This window comes from Arachis stenosperma, chromosome 8 (assembly GCF_014773155.1).
Source record: "Arachis stenosperma cultivar V10309 chromosome 8, arast.V10309.gnm1.PFL2, whole genome shotgun sequence".
Taxonomy (NCBI): Eukaryota; Viridiplantae; Streptophyta; class Magnoliopsida; order Fabales; family Fabaceae; genus Arachis; species Arachis stenosperma.
This window is the reverse complement of record NC_080384.1, coordinates 11,384,215-11,403,635: the sequence shown is the minus strand read 5'-3', so window position 1 is coordinate 11,403,635 and position 19,421 is coordinate 11,384,215. Positions and strand designations below refer to the sequence as shown.

At 31.0% G+C, this 19,421-nt stretch overlaps 3 protein-coding genes across 3 annotated transcripts; 1 reads left to right on the top strand and 2 right to left on the bottom strand.

The window, feature by feature from the left end:
* Window positions 1-4,430: 4,430 nt before the first annotated feature.
* LOC130943580 (pentatricopeptide repeat-containing protein At5g16420, mitochondrial-like) lies at window positions 4,431-10,224 on the bottom strand. The gene is made up of 3 exons (XM_057871511.1): window positions 9,818-10,224; window positions 6,322-8,311; window positions 4,431-5,222 (listed from the first exon to the last, which is right to left on the bottom strand). Exon 2 carries the CDS (start codon window positions 8,047-8,049, stop codon window positions 6,436-6,438), a length of 1,614 nt encoding a protein of 537 aa, XP_057727494.1. The 5' UTR covers window positions 8,050-8,311; window positions 9,818-10,224; the 3' UTR covers window positions 4,431-5,222; window positions 6,322-6,435.
* Window positions 10,225-11,573: 1,349 nt separating this feature from the next.
* LOC130945378 (mitochondrial metalloendopeptidase OMA1-like) lies at window positions 11,574-13,404 on the top strand. Its single transcript, XM_057874104.1, is given in 4 exon segments — window positions 11,574-12,176; window positions 12,275-12,429; window positions 12,905-12,939; window positions 12,942-13,404. Coding segments are annotated over 4 exon segments (1,002 nt in total). The 3' UTR covers window positions 13,151-13,404.
* A 4,272-nt stretch (window positions 13,405-17,676) lies between these two features.
* On the bottom strand, window positions 17,677-18,795 carry LOC130945215 (basic blue protein-like). Its single transcript, XM_057873939.1, has 2 exons — window positions 18,509-18,795; window positions 17,677-18,409 (listed from the first exon to the last, which is right to left on the bottom strand). Exons 1-2 carry the CDS (start codon window positions 18,693-18,695, stop codon window positions 18,210-18,212), a joined length of 387 nt encoding a protein of 128 aa, XP_057729922.1. The 5' UTR covers window positions 18,696-18,795; the 3' UTR covers window positions 17,677-18,209.
* Between the last annotated feature and the right edge of the window lie 626 nt (window positions 18,796-19,421).

The following is a 19,421-nucleotide window of genomic DNA, read 5'->3' as shown; positions in this document are numbered from 1 at the left end:
GGGTACATGTACAAAAAAATACAAATTCAAACCAAACCAAACCAATTATATTTTAATTAGTTCGGTTCTAGTTTTACCATGAATTCGAACCAAACCGATCCGTGCTCACCCCTACCCTTCATCTTCCAACCCAATTTCCTCCACCACTGTATTCTCATCCTCTAAATCTGAATCTTGCACTGCATCACCTCTCATTAGATGTATACCAACATACTGTTTACCACTCCCGTCTAAACTAGCGTGGATCTCATTAACTATACTTGGTGGAATGTTTTTCTCCGCTGTGCTGTTCGAACAATTACAAGTTGGATTGTTGAGCATTAAATTGATCAATTAATTAATTAATAAACCCATAATAATAATAATAATAATAATAATAATAATAATAATAATAATAATAATAATAATAATAATAATAATAATTTGGTATAGGATAAATATTTTAAGATTGATTAAAAACATTTTTAAAATGATACGATCATTAAGTAAAGGATCATTTTGAAAAATAATATTTACACAAATTTTTATGTACATCTTTTTCTTAAATTCTTCCTTATAGTATACAAGACAATTGTTCTGTATTTTATATTTTTCATTTTTTATAAATTATTTTTAACACAAAACACAAAAGATTTCCTATATAGCATAACTCGATCCCATTATAATATGTTTAATATGAAAGTCATTAAAATTTCACTCTCTTTCAATTTGTTATCCTCTTTATGACTTTTGCGATTTAAAATTCCATTTTTACATCTTGAAATAAAAAATAGAGTAATTACTCAAATCAGTTTTTAAGTCAAATATTTTAGTTTCTTAAATTTTAAAATATACAAAATAATTCTTAACGTTTATTTTTGTCAAACAATACAGTCCCTTTCCGTTAATCACTAATGGTGACTATTGATGTGAAACGTTAACTTATACACATGGCTGTTAAATATCTATGTATATATTTTAGACAAATCAGTCCCTAAATTGAAGTACAAAATAGTCTTCAAAGAGTTTAAAAAAAAATCAAAATAGTCCCTGAAAAAAAAATTTAAAAATAGTACTTTCGATTTATTTAGATATAATTATTTCTAAATTAATAAATTTTAATTTCTAACATTTTCGATCTATTTATCTCAAATTTAATTATTTATATATAAAATTTTTCTATGTATTTTATTTTGAAAAAGTATTTTTTCAAAAAAAAATTTATTTTTTAAATAAATAAACCAATATTTATTTTTGACCATACACAATATTAATTTAATGTAATTTATAAGTGTCATATTCTATGATCATTCTTTAATGATAAAGAAGAGAATGAGTATTGCTGTTTAAAGAGATAGGAAAAACTTTCATTTAACATAAATTGTTCACATAAACAATTAAAAATATTTGTACAAATGCTTATGAACGCAATATTTTGGAACTTGCATGCAATGTGAACCAATTCATATATATGAAGTCAAATTTGTATGTGTTGATCAACCACAAGATCAATATAAATGATTTACAAAATTTCAATGTGAAATTCCTCGTACTTTGCAATACTTGAAAAAGAAATGTCTTAACTTAACAAATCCTAAATGTTCTGTTTATATTCTTTAAAAAGTTTTGGAATTTAGTTGTTGTAATGTTGCACAAAGTAGGCTTAGAGTTAAAACTGTTTGTGTTATCACAGTTAGCAATTATGCTAAAAAAAAATATTTTTTTCACATAGAAATATTTTTCTAAGTTTATTTAGTGTCAATATTTTAGGAGGTTAGGTATATAAATAATGACCTTCAAAATTCAATAACCTCTTAAATTTAGTTGTTATTACTATGGTTTCTACAACACTTCAATGTAGATATCATATGTTAATAATTAAATAATGTAATTTCTGATGACATTTTAGTGTTAATAAATAAAATTATATTTCAGTATATATTTTATTAATTTTTGTATTCTTTATTTATTGTATATTTTTAATAATATTTTATATTTTTATTAACAAAAATACTATAAGACGATGATTTTTGACAAAAATTAAAAATATTTAAAGAGATTATTTTGAAAATTTTCAGGGATTATTTTAAGACTTTTTTTAATTTTTCGAGACTGTTTTGTACTTCATTATGGGGACTGATTTGTCCAGAATACATATGTAAATACTTAACAGTCACGTGTGTGAGTTAACATTCCACATCAGCTAGGACTAGACGTGAGTAGGGTCAGCCCACATAACCCGCCAAAAAAGGCGGGTTGGGATGGAAAATGGGGACCGTCAAATAGCAAAAGCTCGCCTAACCCGCACCGCTTAAACCGCGAGTTTTGGCGGGGCAGGGCGGGCTTCTTCTTCGGGTTTAGTGTTTTTTTGGTAAGGGAGTATTTTTACAATTTTTGGATCAAAATCTAACTTTCTCCCACCCAATTTACAAGAGAATGAAGATGAAAATTAAGTGTTTTGAATTATGTTCATTTTGTTTTGGAGACAATATTTATAATTATGTTTTAGATTGTGTTTATTTTACTTTGGAGACAATATTTATAATTATGTTTTGGATGAAAACTTAGTTTATAATTATGTTTATTAGATATTTATAATTACAAACACTTTAATGTTTGTGAATATAATAATTATAATCTTTTTATACTTTTAAAAATTATAAATTTATTAAAATAATTGTAAAATTATATATATTATTTAATAGTTAATAGTAAAAAAAAAAATAGGAGAGCCCGCCAGCCGGCAGTTAGGCAGTGCGGGGTGAGATTTTAGGACCGCTTCACTAGGCGGGGCGGAGCGGGCTTCCCCACTTGCCACCCCTAGACGTGAGTCAAGCTAGACCAAGTTTAAACTCGACTCATGAAAATTGAGCTTGGCTTACGATTCGACTCATTAACAATCGAGCCTATTTCTTAAATTCAAGCTCGGCTCACCAAAATCTCACGAGCTGGTTCAAATAATAGGAACATAATTTATAATTTTATATCAATAAATTATAACATATATTTTAAAAATATTTAAAAAGATCAATTTTATATATTGTCTATCTATCAATAAATTATAAATTTTTTATTTATATCCTACATCAAAATATATACGAAAATAAATATAAAATTTTAAATAATTAAGATTATATATATATATATATATAAAATCGAGCTAACTCACGAGTTAATGAGATGAGCTTATCCAAGCTCAAACTCAGTTAATTTAATTTATGAACTCAATTTTAAGCTTAAACTCGGCTCATCAGCTCACGAGTTCAATTTATCAAGCTATTAATGAGTCGAGTTCGAGTTGACTCATGAGCTAGCTTGACTCACTTCCAATCCTAGCCGTCACTGTTAGCGACTAACGAAGGGAGATTGTATTGTTTAACAGAAGTAAATATTAAAAATTGTTTTATATATTTTAAAATTTAAGCGACTAAAATGTCTAATTTCAAAACTCTTAAGGACTGATTTGAGTAATTACTCTTACAAAAATTATGGAATAGGAAGCATAATTCACAATGGAAGAGTGTATGAGAAGCACATGTAGCAATGGGAATAAGTTTTTTTTTTTTTTGGTAGTTAAAATGGGGTAGCAATGGGAAACATGAACACAAGCAATTTGCGCAACAAGTAGTGGACCGTGGAAATGTGTAAGAAAAACCCATCTGCCCATATAAGAGTGCACCTAAGCTTTGGCAAAAAATGTTACCAAAGACCTTGACCGAGAAGAGAGGTCCAGAGACAAAAAAAGAAGAGATGAAAATTGCAATGATGTGATTAGAAAATCATACCATATTTCTACTCAAATAAGATGAAATAGTTGTGATTTTATCAAACTGTAATGTGATGTTTTAATACATCTACAATAAGAAAAATTAAGTATTCTTGACATTTATATGCTATATATATATATTGGTCCTGTCTATAAAGATTTTAAATTTGATCAAAATGATCAAATTATACCTGATCTTATTTTCACATTTTCAATCATTTTCTCTTATTTAAATCGCCTATCTCCATCATTTGGTGTGTATATATATGAGCTTTATTAACGATCCTCTATGATGCACAATTGCACATGAATTGTGACAACTAAAAATGAAGCATGCAAAATTGCGAATACAGTTATACACATGGTATAGATTTATAGAAATAGAACCAAACAATAGAATGTCTTCACTAAAGTTTCACATTACTAATACTTCTCCTGTCTCTTTCTTATTTTATGGTAAAAAAGAAATTGTAATATATAGATTAAGCAAGAAGAAGAGTGTTTTAGTTGAAGGATTACAACTAAAAAAGGGAGAAAACTTTTTAAAATACAGAAGCCCAAATGTCCCAAAAAATAAAAATTAGCCGAAAGCTAAGAACAACTCAACCACTCTAATAATATGATCAACTCAACCACTCTAATAATATGATCAGAAAACTTTTTTTATGAACCAAGTGCAAAATTCTATAAATAAGCATAGAAAACCAATCAAATGCACCTTCATTGTGGCAAAGAGGCATAGCTTCATAGCACCCTATGCTCCTTTCATCTCCTAAAATCTCCCAAATAAATTACAAGAATGAAATTCATTCAACATAGGGATCTAGAAGGACATCCCAATACTTACAAATGATCCTAACAAATTTCTCCAAACAACCTTGCAAGTTGCAACCTCACAGCAAAATATAGCTAACACATTCTAGCACCAAGTGGAAGAACTGAAAGAATACCTTGTCCATGCCATCCAAGTGTATTAAAAATCATTTTCTTTTGTTCCAGGAATTCCCAGTATTCGACACTCAAAAAGAAACCTCTTATAAGTAGGGGTGTTATCGGTTCGGTTTGGTTCGGTTTTAGATCAAAAACCAACCGAACCGACCTAATCGGTTGTACGTTGATACCAACCATTCGGTTGGCTGCTTTCTGGACAACCGAACCAACAGCAGTTTGATTCGGTCGGTTTTTTCGGTTTTTTTATACCTAATAAACAGAATTTAAAATATCATAAAATGAAGTTTAAAACCTTCAATAAACTAGAACAACAAGAGTATATCACATCCAAATCCAATACAAATTCAACTTAATTAAATATAAAACAAAGGCAATTAGTAAAGGTCTAGCAAAACAACAAAAATAAACACACTTTAAACCGCAACAGTCACTTTAAAACAAATAAAAACCAAACAGCCAGTCAACCACCATGCTTAATCTGAATCCACACTAGACTCATCCTCATCTTCTCCGGTTGGTGCAATTTCTACAAAAATAAAACAAGAAAATCAATCTAGATTATAAATATAATATAGATTATAGATTATAAACAGAACAATGAGAAATTAGCATTTTTAATTCATGAACAGCACCAAAAGTTTTGTTTCCAACAACAAAACCACAACAGCTCATAAGCAGCTTATGAAAAATTAGCATTTTTAATTATATGCAGCCATATATATGCAGAACAAAACCACAGCAGCTCATAACAGTACAACTAGCTAGTTTATTTGCATCATTTAATACTCACTAACTGCCATATAATCAACAGAATTTAAATTCATTAACAGCTCTAACAGTCCACCAAAACAAGCATCATTGGATGTAAAAACAACATATTCTAACAAGTAGAAGGCAAGTTATTATTTCACAAGCAATGTAGTCAATGAATGTCTCTATTTTTCATCCAGGAAAAAAATTAAAATAAAAAAATAAAGCGATGCATTATCCAGCCAATTCTATTTTATATATACCTTGTTATGTATATGACATTATTATTACAGAAAATTACTCTACACAAATGACTCTAATGATTCATCCATTGCACAAAATCTTCACATTAAAGGATCTTGGTTCCTTATCATATTTTCTTGGAATTGAAGTTCATAGAACAGATTCTGTGCAGTTTGTCCCAAACAAAATATATAATAGACCTTCTATCAAAATTGGGAATGAGTGAAGCTAGTCCAATGCCTATCTCAATGATTTCATCCCTAAAATTACTATCAACTGGATCAGAGAAGTTTAATAGTAACGAAAGTTAGCCAGTTCATGGGTTTAGAATCTACTTCAAAAATTAAACATCAAACTTCATATTAGAAACACTGAGAAGATGCTCATACCATAATTAGAAACACTGAGAAGCAGCTACCTAAACTATAATACCAAATCATGTTGGCTACTTGCTCACTAACTTCACCATATTTTGATATCCAACCTTCTATAAATTTGCAGAACAAGATGAATTTGCTGCTAAGACGGAACCAAATCCGATTTTAGACAAAATACACCAAGAAATGGTCCCCTGTCAATTGGTTAACATTTCCAAGTTCACTAACTAGATAGTATACAACGTAGAAGCATACCTTCACAATGGATAAACTGTTTCCGGTTGAAAGATCCGAGGGAAAAGTGCACCTTTATGTGTTTACACTAACATGGTTAAACAGCAATTTCTTTAACATGTTTTTCATTGCACCTCATGAGACACTCTCTAACAATATCCTATCAAATTCAGCTGCATTCAAATTTAAATTATTTGCAATAGATTTCAGGAAGATATCCCACATGTCATCATCAACTCCAGCGGATACGGCCAATGCAACAACCTTATTAATTTCTTCCACCATCCCTCTTGCACAAGAAAGCCCATCAATCAATATCGTGTATGTTGATTTGTCAGGCAAACATCCACTTTCAAACATCTCCTCTAGAATCCTTATTCCCTCCTTCACGTTACCAACCTTACAAAATCCTTCAATCAACATATTATAAGTAAATGCATTAGGTACGCGACCCTTCTCCACCATATCATCCCACAACCTAGCAGCCTCACAGAGCTCCCCTCTCTCGCACATTCCGGCAATCAATGTGTTATATGTCAATAGACTTGGAACCGCACCACCCCCAAATTCATCAAGCGCCTTCCTTGCCTCAATCACCTTCCCCTTCTTACACAGCCAATGAACAAGAGTACCCGTGACAGCATCATCGCGGCTGCAATTCATCCTCAAGAGCTTCCTCCAAACCTCACAAGCGTTCTCAACCTTCCCTTCCTCGCACAACATATCAACAACCCTACAACACAGCGCCGAACTCGGCACATGATTCTTCCCAAGCATATCGTCGAGCACATTAAGTGCCTCCCCGGACTTCTTCCCCTTACAATACGCCTCAATCATAACACTATAAGTAACCTCATTAGGCTCAAGCCCATTCTCCTCCATCTCATCCATCACCTTAATTGCATCAACAAACATCCCTTGCCTACAAAACCCACTCACCAAGACAGTGTAAGTAGTTGCATCAGGTATCCACCCTTTCCCCAAAATCTCCATAAAAACCCTCTTTGCACCCCTCATGTCACCCTTCAAAGCATACCCACCTAAAACAGTAGTGTAACTCACCACATTGGGCACCACACCTATTGCAGGCATCTCATCCAAAACCCTCACCGCTGCATCTACATTGTTCCCTTTACAAAGAGCCTTCAACAAAATATTGCAACTAACCACATTGGGCACAACCCTAAATTTGGCCATACAATTCTTAAAAACAAAATGTGCTAAATCATAGTGCTTGCACTGAACCAGGGCATTAAGCGTGGTGTTTAGGGCCTTCGTGGAGGGTTGAATCCCAAAAGATTCGATCCTTGTGAAGGTCCTGAGTGCCAATTTTGGGCGGCCAGCAAGGCCGTACCCGCGAATAACCGTTATAAGCGGTTGTTCGTCGGTGATACGGGAATCACGAAGGATGGCATCGATTTGGGGGAAGTTGCGGGCACGAGAGAGCTTGAGAATGATGGCGTTGAAGGGAATAGGGTGGTGGGCGAGGTGGTTGTTGTTGCTATTGGGGTGGTGGGTTAGGGCGTAGTGGAAGATTTGGAGGGAGAGATTTGGGTCGTGTTGGCGGGAAATAAGGGAGGCAAGGGTTTTAGGAGTGAGGCGGCGGGGCCAGGGGTGCACTGGGGGCGTGACGGTGAAGGAGGTGAGGGTGGTGGGTGCAGGAGAGGCGGCAGCAGTGATGGCGGCAGAGGTTGCGGCAGAGGTGAAGAAGGGGTGGGAGTGATGGAGGATGTGTGTGGAACGGGACATGCCTGCAATTGGCAACTCCTTTTCCTAGTTACATATTCATAACCTGCAATTTATGGCTCATTCTAAGTTATTTTCAACAGCAGAGGCGGCGAGAGAGAGGTAGTAGTTAAAGCATGAACGCTGTCCGGCTCCGCAGGTGAAGTTGTTGCCGTGAGTGAAGGTTGGGTTTGGTGGAGACCAATGAAAACCAGATCAGTCATCAAACCACTCTAGTCACTGGTTCACTGGTCCAACCGATCTAACCGTAGTTTAACCGAAAAAACTGTTCCATAATAAAATAATAAATAAATTATAAATAAACATCCTAAAATATCTTTCAAATTTAAAACCCTATATAAAATATCACCAACTAAATGTAATTAATCATCAAAATATGCAAAAACTTGCTGCAAATTTGTTGACAGTTAACATAATTATACTTCCATTAAAAATAGCTGAATTGAATTACAATGCACAAGTTAAAAATAGAGAATATTGTCTTAATGTAGCTGAGTCAAAAAGTAAAACAAAAAATGATAGTGTTGCACAACAAACACACAACAGAGCCTGAAACAAAAAGAATCCAACACGGAGGAGGGGCAGCGAGTTGGCGGAGATCGAGAGCAGGGACAGTGCAACCAAACAATGAACAAAACAATGAAAACAGAATCTTTTTTATATAACAGAACAATCAAAACATGAATCATACAATCAGTAATTGCAATTTTTTTCTTCATAAGAACAGAACAATGAAAACATGAAGCATATAATAAATCAAAAGATCACAAATTGCAAATTTTTTAATAAGAACAGAAGTTAGAACAGTGAAAACGGAAGAAGATCAACAGTTTTCAACCCAATTTTAACAAAGCTCATCACAATGATTAACAACCAAAAAAAAAGCAATGAAGGAACAGTGAATCAGTAACATAGGCAGTGCAAATTCAAGAAACTTTAATAAAATTTAACTACAGAAACAGACAGTAAAGCAGTAATAGAGTTATCAATTTAAAATTTATCATTAAATACAATCAGTGAGCAAAACTAATCAACCAAGCACTGACTGGGCATTCGAAAAAAGAAGAAAGAATCTTTCATTTAAATCACAGCAACAACACAACAACACCAATAGGAACATTTAAAACAAAGCAACCAAAAAAAATATCTCAAAATCACCATTGCTGAAAACAATAATTTGATACGTGTATGCTCAAAGAATAAAAGCTAAGCTTCCAGGAAAGTGAAGAATACCCAAACCAAAGAACCTTCAATCACAGCTTAAACCAAGAACAGAAAATCACAACAAAATGAAAAAAAAAATTAAAGATAACAGAACAACAACACAAGAACAATTAGCAAATTAACAAGTTCACAATAACAGTTAAAATTTACCAGAAGAACACAGTGCAAGTGGAATCATTATGCTAATATGTTTTCTGCAAAGACGCTATTTGTGCAGCTAAAATTTCCTAATTACTAAGATCCAACTATTCTTAACTTCACATGCAATCAACTTACCAAGTTTCTAAAAGCTAGAAATTATAAAACCAACCAGAAATATGGTTAAAGCATTTCATCAAACATGTTGAATGCGGTAAAATTAAAACGAAATAAGAGAACTCAAAGCTTAATATCAATGTGATAGAGAAGAGAACATAACAATTGTATAATCTATGAAAAAAATCCAAACCACTACCAAATCAAATAGTTACTTATTGTAAATTTGTAATAGAAATCAGAAGTTGCAGAGTTTGAAGCAGAGTATTGGTGGCGGGTTTAGGGAACTCACGGCGGCGACAAAAGAGAGCAGTTCGACGGCTAGGTGGAGCGCGCGGGTTGGTCACAGAGTTTGAAGCAGAGCAACGTGGCTTCCAGACGAACGCGAATGCGAACTCGAACGGTGAACGGTCAACGGCGAGTGAACGCGAACGGTGAACGCCGAGCGAACGTGAACGGCGAAGAACGCGAAGGAATACGGCGGCTGAGCGAAGAGGGGAACGTGAACGGCGAAGAAACGGCGGCGGAAGCGCGGCTGAGCAGACAAAGACGGCGGACGCCGAGCTCAAGGAAGCAGCTGCAATCGGTGACAGCGAACAGGGGTTGAAGGCTTGGAGCACGACGGAAGCTAGATAGACGGACGGACGGCGGCAATATGCCACTCCTTGCGGCGGTGGTGTAGGTTTAGTTTTTGTGATTTTTGTGATTATGAAAGAAGGAAAGGGAGAAAGGGGGAAAGAAACGAAGTAGTAGCTTGGCTTTTGGGTAAACCGGCCGGGTCTCGGTTCGGTCCGACCGGATACCGGTTTAGCGGTTCTTTCAACGATTTTCTAATCACCAATTTTACATGTCTAACCGGATTGTTAATGTTATCGGTTCATAATTGGACCGGTCTAATGGCTGTTCATTCCAATTTTCAGAAATCATGCTATTAATAGAATATTTTAAATATTTTTATTTAAAAATAAATCCATTAAAAACTGAAATTTTTTATTTTTTTAAATTTAATTTATTATCTTAACATATACCCTTTAAGTAGTGAGCTGAATTAGACTAAACTCAAACTCGACTCACAAAAATTAAACTTAATTCACGGCTCAACTTATTAATAATGGAGCCTATTTCTTAAGCTCAAATTTGGCTCACCAAAACTTCATGACTAGCTTAACTCACTTTCAGTCCTACCCTTTAATAAATTATATTTTTATCAAAATATTTAAAAAAATAAATAATTAATTTATTTTTTCAAAGATATCATTCAATAATTTTTTAATTATTAAATTGTAATTTTACCAATATTTTCGTTAACAATTATAGTTATATTTTACTATTAATTTTCCGATATCAATATATATTATTTTAACATTAACTAAAAAAAATATGATAAAATTATTTTTCGATATATATATATATATATATATATTAACAGTAGTAAGATTTTTTATATTTAATGTTAAAATAATATATATTAATATAAAAAATTAATAATAAAATATAAAAATAATTATTAACGAAAATTTTGATAAATTACAATTTAATAATTAAAAAATTATTGAAGAGTATCTTAAAAAAATAATTTAATTGTTAAATTTTTTTAAATTATTTTGATAAAAATATAATTTAATCAATAAAAAATTATTAAAAAATATTTTAGTAAACAAAATTTAATGACAAAAAAATAAAATTTTTGCTAATAGGGTATTTTTATAAAAAATACTTTTTTTAAAAAAATGAATAAAGCTAACATTAGTTAATACAAAAAATTTAAAATAAATTAAAGATTTTAGATTTTTTAAAAATTATAAAAAAAAATATATTTTACAAATAAAAGAGATGAAAGTGTCATTTTAGCATATCTAAGAAGAGAAAAATAAAATTTTCTTATACATTTATTACTTAGAGTTTATTTTTTATTTTTTTTACTAAAGATAAGAAAACTTAAACCCACAATAAGTATGAACAAATTATCTCATTTGAACTATAACTCATTTACACTCAAAATTTAATTTGAATGCACATATAAAACTATCTTACACTACCTATATATGATGAATGCTAGACATGTATTCATTGTTGTGTTGGTTGGGTCAGCTATATTCATAACTATGTATTTTGGGAATTTAGAGACAGTTCCATATACCAAGAGAAGCCACTGGATTTTGTTATCTAAAGCCATGGTGAGGCAACTTGGGGAGGCTGAATTCGAGAAACAGAAGGCGAGTTTCAAGGGAAAGATCTTGCCTGCCATACACCCTCGGAGTGTGAGGATAAGGATGATATCAATAGAAATCATTGATACCTTGCAGAGAGGGTTGAGCAAGGAACAAGTTTGGAGTGATGTTGGTTATGTCACAGGGTTTGAAGGGGATACTGAGGAGACTTTGAAATCGTTGACTAATGCTAGTGCTTATTGTAAGGCAGAGAGTGGTTGGCACAAGGAAGATGAAATCCTTGATGACAGTTGGGTTCAGCAAAGTAGAAAGAAAGGGCCAGCTACCTGTCATCTCAATGGATTGAATTGGGAGGTGCTTGTTGTCAATGATTCGGTTGTCAATGCCATTTTGCTACCTGGTGGTAAGATTGTTGTATACAACGGATTGTTAGAGCATTTTAAAAGTGACGCTGAGATTGCCACTATAATTGGACATGAGGTATAATTGTGCTTTATTTTTTCAGTTTAGGGTTTAGGGTTTATTAATTCGTCTGAAAGATCTCTGTGCTGATTTGTCTGTGTTTTCTTCTTAATTAGGTTGGGCATGCTGTGGCCAGACACATCGCTGAAGGTTTGACGAAGACCTTGTGGTTTGCTATCCTGCACTTGATTCTTTTTCAATTTGGCTCCCGTGATATTGTGATCGTCAACACAATGGCTTCTTTTTTCTTGAGGCTACCATTCTATCGACGGTATAACTTGGTCCATGTCTTTCTAATAAGTCAATTTCAGCGGGTGGTTCTTTGATTACACTTGTTGCATTTTACTTAACATCATATTTGCCATCACTGTCAAAATAGTGTAGAATGCTGTCGTGGATAAGAACTCCATTTCATTTACCATATGCTTTACCATAATTTCAATTAAGTGAATGATAGTTGATATCTTTTCTGAATAAAATTTCTGAGCGAGATGGGATTTAATAATTCATTTGAAACTGGTCTTGTGATACAGTAATCAAATTTTGACATGTCTTTTCTCAAGACATCCTCAATTGTAGTACCCTTGAGACATTATTGTGTGCCATCTATCAGCATGTCAATGTTGTTTTAAATATCGGATTATACTTAAATAATCATCTACCTGCTGCTTGTACTTGTTTCTCTTGGTAGATATTGTGGAAACTTTTTCTTCCTTCAATTTTTCATAACTAAATCCTGTTTTCAGGATGGAAATGGAAGCTGATTACATTGGCCTGCTCTTGATTCCGCCGGATATGATCCACAGGTGGCGCCCACAGTGTATCAGAAACTGGGAGAAGTCAACGGTGACTCGGCACTTATGGATTATTTCTCCACTCATCCATCTCAAAGAAAGAGAGCAGGGTTGCTCTCCCAGGCCAAAATAATGGAAGAAGCATCCACTATATACAAGAATGCTAGGTCTGGAAGAAGTATTGAAGGATTTCTTTAGCAGAACTTATATTGCCACACCAGAATCAACAAAGAACCTGTAGATGAAACTTAAAAGAATTCTGTTTTGGCCAAAAGAAAAGCTAGGGAATTTTCTGTATGATGAAATTTTGAACAATTTAGTTTCATAGATAGATGTTTGTTATGTAAAGTGTTAATTGTACAGCGCTTCAAAAGAAAATTAATGATTAGATCATCTGATGTAACATCTCAAAGGTATTTCTAAGGTAGAAGTGACTATTTTTTCATTGCTCAATACATGTTATTGCAACAACCAAATCAAGTGTATGGTTGCTATTATGCTCATATAAAAGGTTAAAAAAGTATTGTTCAATGTATTTTTTAGGAGTTTGCTCGTGATGGATTAGGTTGGAAGGCTTTTGATTGCGTTACACTGTTGAGAGATGGAGAAAAGGTGGTGCTGCCTTGATATAGTGAAAAGCTGTTTAGTCAATTGAACCTCAAGTTTATGACTATGCATGCAAGGTTGATATTGTTATTGAGCCAGGTTCTTTGAGTGAAAATCATGCTTACAAAGGATTATATGAAACTGTTTTTTTTTTTTTGGGGGTTTTTGGGGGGGGGGGGGGGGGGGGGGTGTTGATGAGGGTAAAGGATTAGGAGAAAAGACTTTCACAACCGGTAAAAAAAAAAGGAGAAAGGATTCTGATGGGTTCAGCCTCAATAGGTGGAGAATGGAGATGATGGTATTGATGTTGATAAAGGAGGTGGATGAGAAACAGAAAAAGAATGTGAAGAGGATGATGGTGGGATTATGCGGGGTAATTTTGGAACTAAACTATTTTGACCATAAAAAAAATTGACAAAAGTGTAAAATTAGAAGTTATTTCAAAATATAAAATATCTTTTAATCTATTTAAGAATCTTTGAAAATAGTATACTATAATTTTCAAAAATATTATTTGCACACTAAAATTAGTCATTAAAATTAGTCACAATATAAATTCTTTAAATTAATTTTTTTATACTAATTTTGAAATTCAAAAAATTAGAATAATAATTTTTTTTATATTTAACGAATCTATTTTTTAACTAATTCATTTGAGTTGGCTTCACTTCTGTTGATGTTTTTAGTAGAACCGATAAAATATATATTGACCTATTAGTTTGTCGTCTACAATATCTAATATTATGTTATATGGTAGATAACATTTTTCATAAGAAACTAGTCAATTTACGGAGAAAAAAACTCGTCTATTGACCGGAGACAGAGCTCAACGTAGAGCCTTGAAACCCCAAGGGTGGGTGAAATGGTGGAGGAATAAATGGTCAAGTTAAATTCTGAAAAATCGTTTATTCTTTAAATTTATTTTTGAAATTTATTTTAGTTAAATTTATTTTTTAAAATTCTTAATTAATCATAATAATACTAATAGATTAATAATATCAAAATTTGTTAATATAATATATTAAATAACTCTACAATTATACCGTCTGACTTAGCGCAAAAAATAAATAATAAGATTAAAAAAAAACAATTTGTATAAATTAAATTTTAAAATTTTTTTAATGTTTAAATCAAACTAGCTGATTTCAATCCGAAGAATTTAAAAATTTTTAGAACATACAAATTAAATACTTCTCCATCCAACATTTTTGTAGATTTTTTTTTTTTTTCGTAGAACTTACTTTCCAACCAATATATCCATCATTCTCTCCAATCAACGCCATAAAAAAAAAATTAGCCGAAAGAGTATTGGACGGAAGTCACGGAACGTGATGACGGTAATGTTAACATGTAATGACCCCACGAGAGAGAACCTCTTTTTTTTTTTAATTGTTTTATATGACGAATTTTTTTTGGTATTATATGTGACGAGCTTTTATAAATCCCATCTTCAGTATAAAAACAAATTAACAAATTACAATCACAATGACTCTTAATCCATATACATTATTGCACTGAAAGGTAGTGCAAGCCCAATTGATGTTAAATGTTGATAAGTTGATTATCCACAAACATTAATAGACAAAGTGAATAAAAAAATTATCAATGAAAATATGTAATGGTAGAAGCATGTACACGTCTATCCAGAACGAAAAATACATGTACACGTGTTAAGCCCATATTGGCCCATGAGTTTCCATCCATTTCAACATCAAAACTCGGTCTCTCATTCACATTCGTTGCTACTTGCTACATCTCGTCCATAGGTTGGTTCTTTTTCCTCGGAAATTATTCGACCCACTAGTTTTTTTTAATCATTTATATTTGTATTCATATTTTCAATATTTAATTTAGGACAAATAAATTAAAAAATATTTTTTTTAAATAAGTTAAATAAATTAAATATAAATGACATGATTTATGGTTATTTAATTTGGATACAATGGTTATTAAATATATTTATTGACGTTACGTAATTAAATACACGTCTAAAATTATTTTATGTTAATAATATATTAAAATCAAATTCTTATTAATGATTTTATGTCAAATTAATAATGTATGAATAATTTAACTGGAAGTAAGTTATGTTTTCAACTCCCAAACTTATAAATTATAAATAAAATTTATTCAATATTCAATCTATTATTAAATTGGTTATAGTAACTTCAATTATACTCCTTGCAAAAAAACCCTAAATCTAGTAGTCTTTCTTTGTAAGATTAGCAGAAAAAGAAAGTTACTAAATGGTCATAATAAGTGCTTAAAAAATGCAACAAATCTATAATCAAATACATATGTTCATTATTCTTTTTGGCAAATTCCTTTGTATCTAATTTGAACTCAAATCTTTGTATTCGGACTCATATTTTCCGCACAAATAATTTAGTTAAAAAGTATTAATTAAGAGAAGAAAAACAAATAAATTTAAAATAATATATAAAATTTCTTTCAATTTAATATTTTTAAAAAGTGTTCTACTTGTTGTTAATAAAACTCATAAATAAATAATTTAAAAAAATGGTGAAGGAATCTTGCCCTTTCGTTTTTTTTTTTTTTTGGTCACCACATTATTCCTAGTCATGCTTCAATAAATAAGGTAGTAATTTGGGTCTTTTGGGCCCGATAATAAGATAATTTTATATACCCTGCTGGTGAATGATCCAACTTACTAAATTAAAATATTAAGACAGAAAGCCAATGAATTTTAACTCACACGTCCCTTTCCTATCTCAAAGATTTTAGCCTCAACTCTTATAAAAAAATTGATAAATATATGAGGAATATGTGGGTGTGTATTGTACTTAGGATTGGGAGTTATTCAATCCATTTAAGGTACTTAGAATTGAGGGTTATCTACTATTACTAGCGAAGTTTGAAATAAAATTTTGGAGGGCAAAAATTTAATATAAAAATTTAATAATAATATTTATAAATATTAAGATAAAAAATATAAAATAATTTATAATGGACTCGAAATTTATAATGGTACTTTTTGAGTCTTTAGTGGCTTAAAATTTTCAATAATTAAATCAGAAGTAAATTTTTTAGCAATTTATAATATTTATTGAATTTTTTTTATCAATTTATACAAATACAATAATATCAATACTTATTAAATATTCTAATATTTTTATCATATAAAAATTAAATTAAATAAATAGTAAAATATAAAATAATATTAAATTAAATAAATAAAAAATACCTAATTTTTTATCTTTTAATTTTAATGTGTTGTGAAAGCCAACATAGATCCACCCAATTCGGTCCAAATTCAACATGTTTTTAATGTTTAAAAACTAAAACTATTGTGCAATAAAAATTAAGAGATGAAGAGTCATAGTAAAATTCTTGAGCCAACTGAACTATTCTTTTATTTTTTTAAAAATTACTACTAATTTTTTTATAAAAAATTTGGGAGCTATAGCCATCGTCTCAACTAAGCTCCGCTCCTGTAGCCATATTTACAGGTATTTGCACACAAGAATTAATACAAATTGCACCCATATTTACTAAAATTTACACACATAAATTAATATAAGTTGCATCCATATTTTGTAGAGTTTGCACAAATAATTTTGTGCAAACACTTGATAGCAATAATTTGTACTCATATTTAAAAGTGTTTGTACACAAAAAATATATAATTTATACCTATATTTATAAGAGTTTGTATACATAAATTAATATAATTTGTATCTATATTTTTTAAAATTTACACACATAAATGATAATTTAGTATTTATGATGGTCAAATAATAGCTAAAATTATAAAAAAAAAAACTGATGGCTATATAGAATTTTTTATACACTAATTTATTGGTCACCAACAAATTTTTAAATGAAGTTTTAATCCATAACAAATGAGGTATTGGCATGTTGAGATGAGAAAATATAATATAATATATTTTTTTGTAATTTTGCTTCTTGTTATACTAGAGTATAGATATTAGTCTAGATTGGATGGTTCATACCTTTATGTTGAATCTGGAAATCTGGATACTATAAATAAAATAAAATAAAATCATGTAGCTATCTTAATTGATACTCACGTATAATTGCGATGAGGCCAAAAAGTAACAAACATAGAAGTGAGAGAGGTACACAGAACTAGAAAGTTGGCAACAGACTTCCATAATTTCACAGCTCACAATGTGCACAGATAAGATAAAATCATAAAATTCATACCATATAGTCCAAGAACAGCCCGTCACCAATGGACCATCCCTGCTTCTTTTCTCATCACACATATCTCACTCCACACAAATACAAATCTAACAGGGCAACTTCACTAATTATTAATTAATAAAAAAAAACTTAATATTTATATGCATTTATTTTTATATAAAATTAATAATTAAAAATTATTAAATAATTTGACAAGATCAAATTATTGTATAATAATTTTTAACTATTAATTTCATATAAAAATAACTACATATAAATTTTTATTATAAGTAATTTTCTTAGTATAATATAATAGCATACTTCTAATTCACATTTTTATATTAGCTAATTGCTGATAAAAATAATAAATTCTGATCGGGTTTTGGCATCTCTTAATTTATTATCAACATGCAATGATGACCCTAACAAGCATACATTAATTAATTAACATCACTTGTACTCATGCTACTAGTGGCCATCCCATTCAAGCTGCATTGATGGCAATTTTCATGCCAGATTCACAGTGACCAGGGACGTTACATATGAAGTAATTTGCACCTCTTGCGATCTTGATTTGGTCCTTCCCTGATCTGAACACTTTAGCACCTCCTGGGGTCCTGCAACTGCTGTATCCAATTCTATCCACAGCAACCACGTTGTGTGTGCTTGAATCATAGTTGAAAACTGCAACATTAACATAATCTCAGTAAATATATATTTGATCTAAGACTATACTAAAAATTATGAGCAACACATAATAAAAAGGAAGCTAATTAAAGTTACCTAGCACGTCACCAGCTCTAAAGGTTTTTCCATTGGGCCAAGAATTTGTGTTGAAGGACCATCCACCAGGTCCTCCAACAGTGTAAGTGGCTGCATTTGAAGGTTTCACTAGAAACAGCAGACACGTAAGAGGGATCAAGGTGGCCATAACCATAAGTAAAGATGCACTGCCTCTTCCCTTAGACATTTTTGTATGTACTCTCCAAAGTGATGCAGATCTTGGCTATAATTAACAATATAAGTAGCACACTGAAGGTGAAAAGATTCTTTGTGTGTTTTTGTAAGGTTGAAAAGCTTAGTTTCCCTTTGGTCTTTTTATAAGGGTGGTTGACTCATGATGCATATAAAAGATGGAATGTAAGGACAAAATAAATAAAAGCAGAGACTTATTGTCAGTGACTTAACTTTTATTTTAATAATTCCTTAATTAACTATTAGATAATATACTACATTATAACCGCCACTTTTAATAATTTTTTTAATGAGTTTAATTTTGATACACTGTAAAATATTTTATACAATCGTATAATTATATTCGTTTTTTTGGATGGTCATTTAGACAGCCAATATAAAAGATAGTTATTTTTATTGATGTGATTTTACATAATTAAATACACGTGTAAAATTATTTTTTTTTTATATTAAATGGGGCATAAAACTTACACGTGTAAAATTATTTTATACTAACAGTTAATAGTATATCAAAATTAAATTTTTTGTTAATTAATAACAAAATTTAGACTATGATTCAGATAAAGTACATTGTTAAAAACAACAAAAATATTAATCTAGTTAAAAAGATACTTGTTAAGACCATTGTAAAGAGAAAAGTATTATAAAAATGGTTAGAAAAAAAAAATATTTTTAGTGCATTATTGCTTAAGACATTCTTGAAGGTAAATCCAAAATTTAT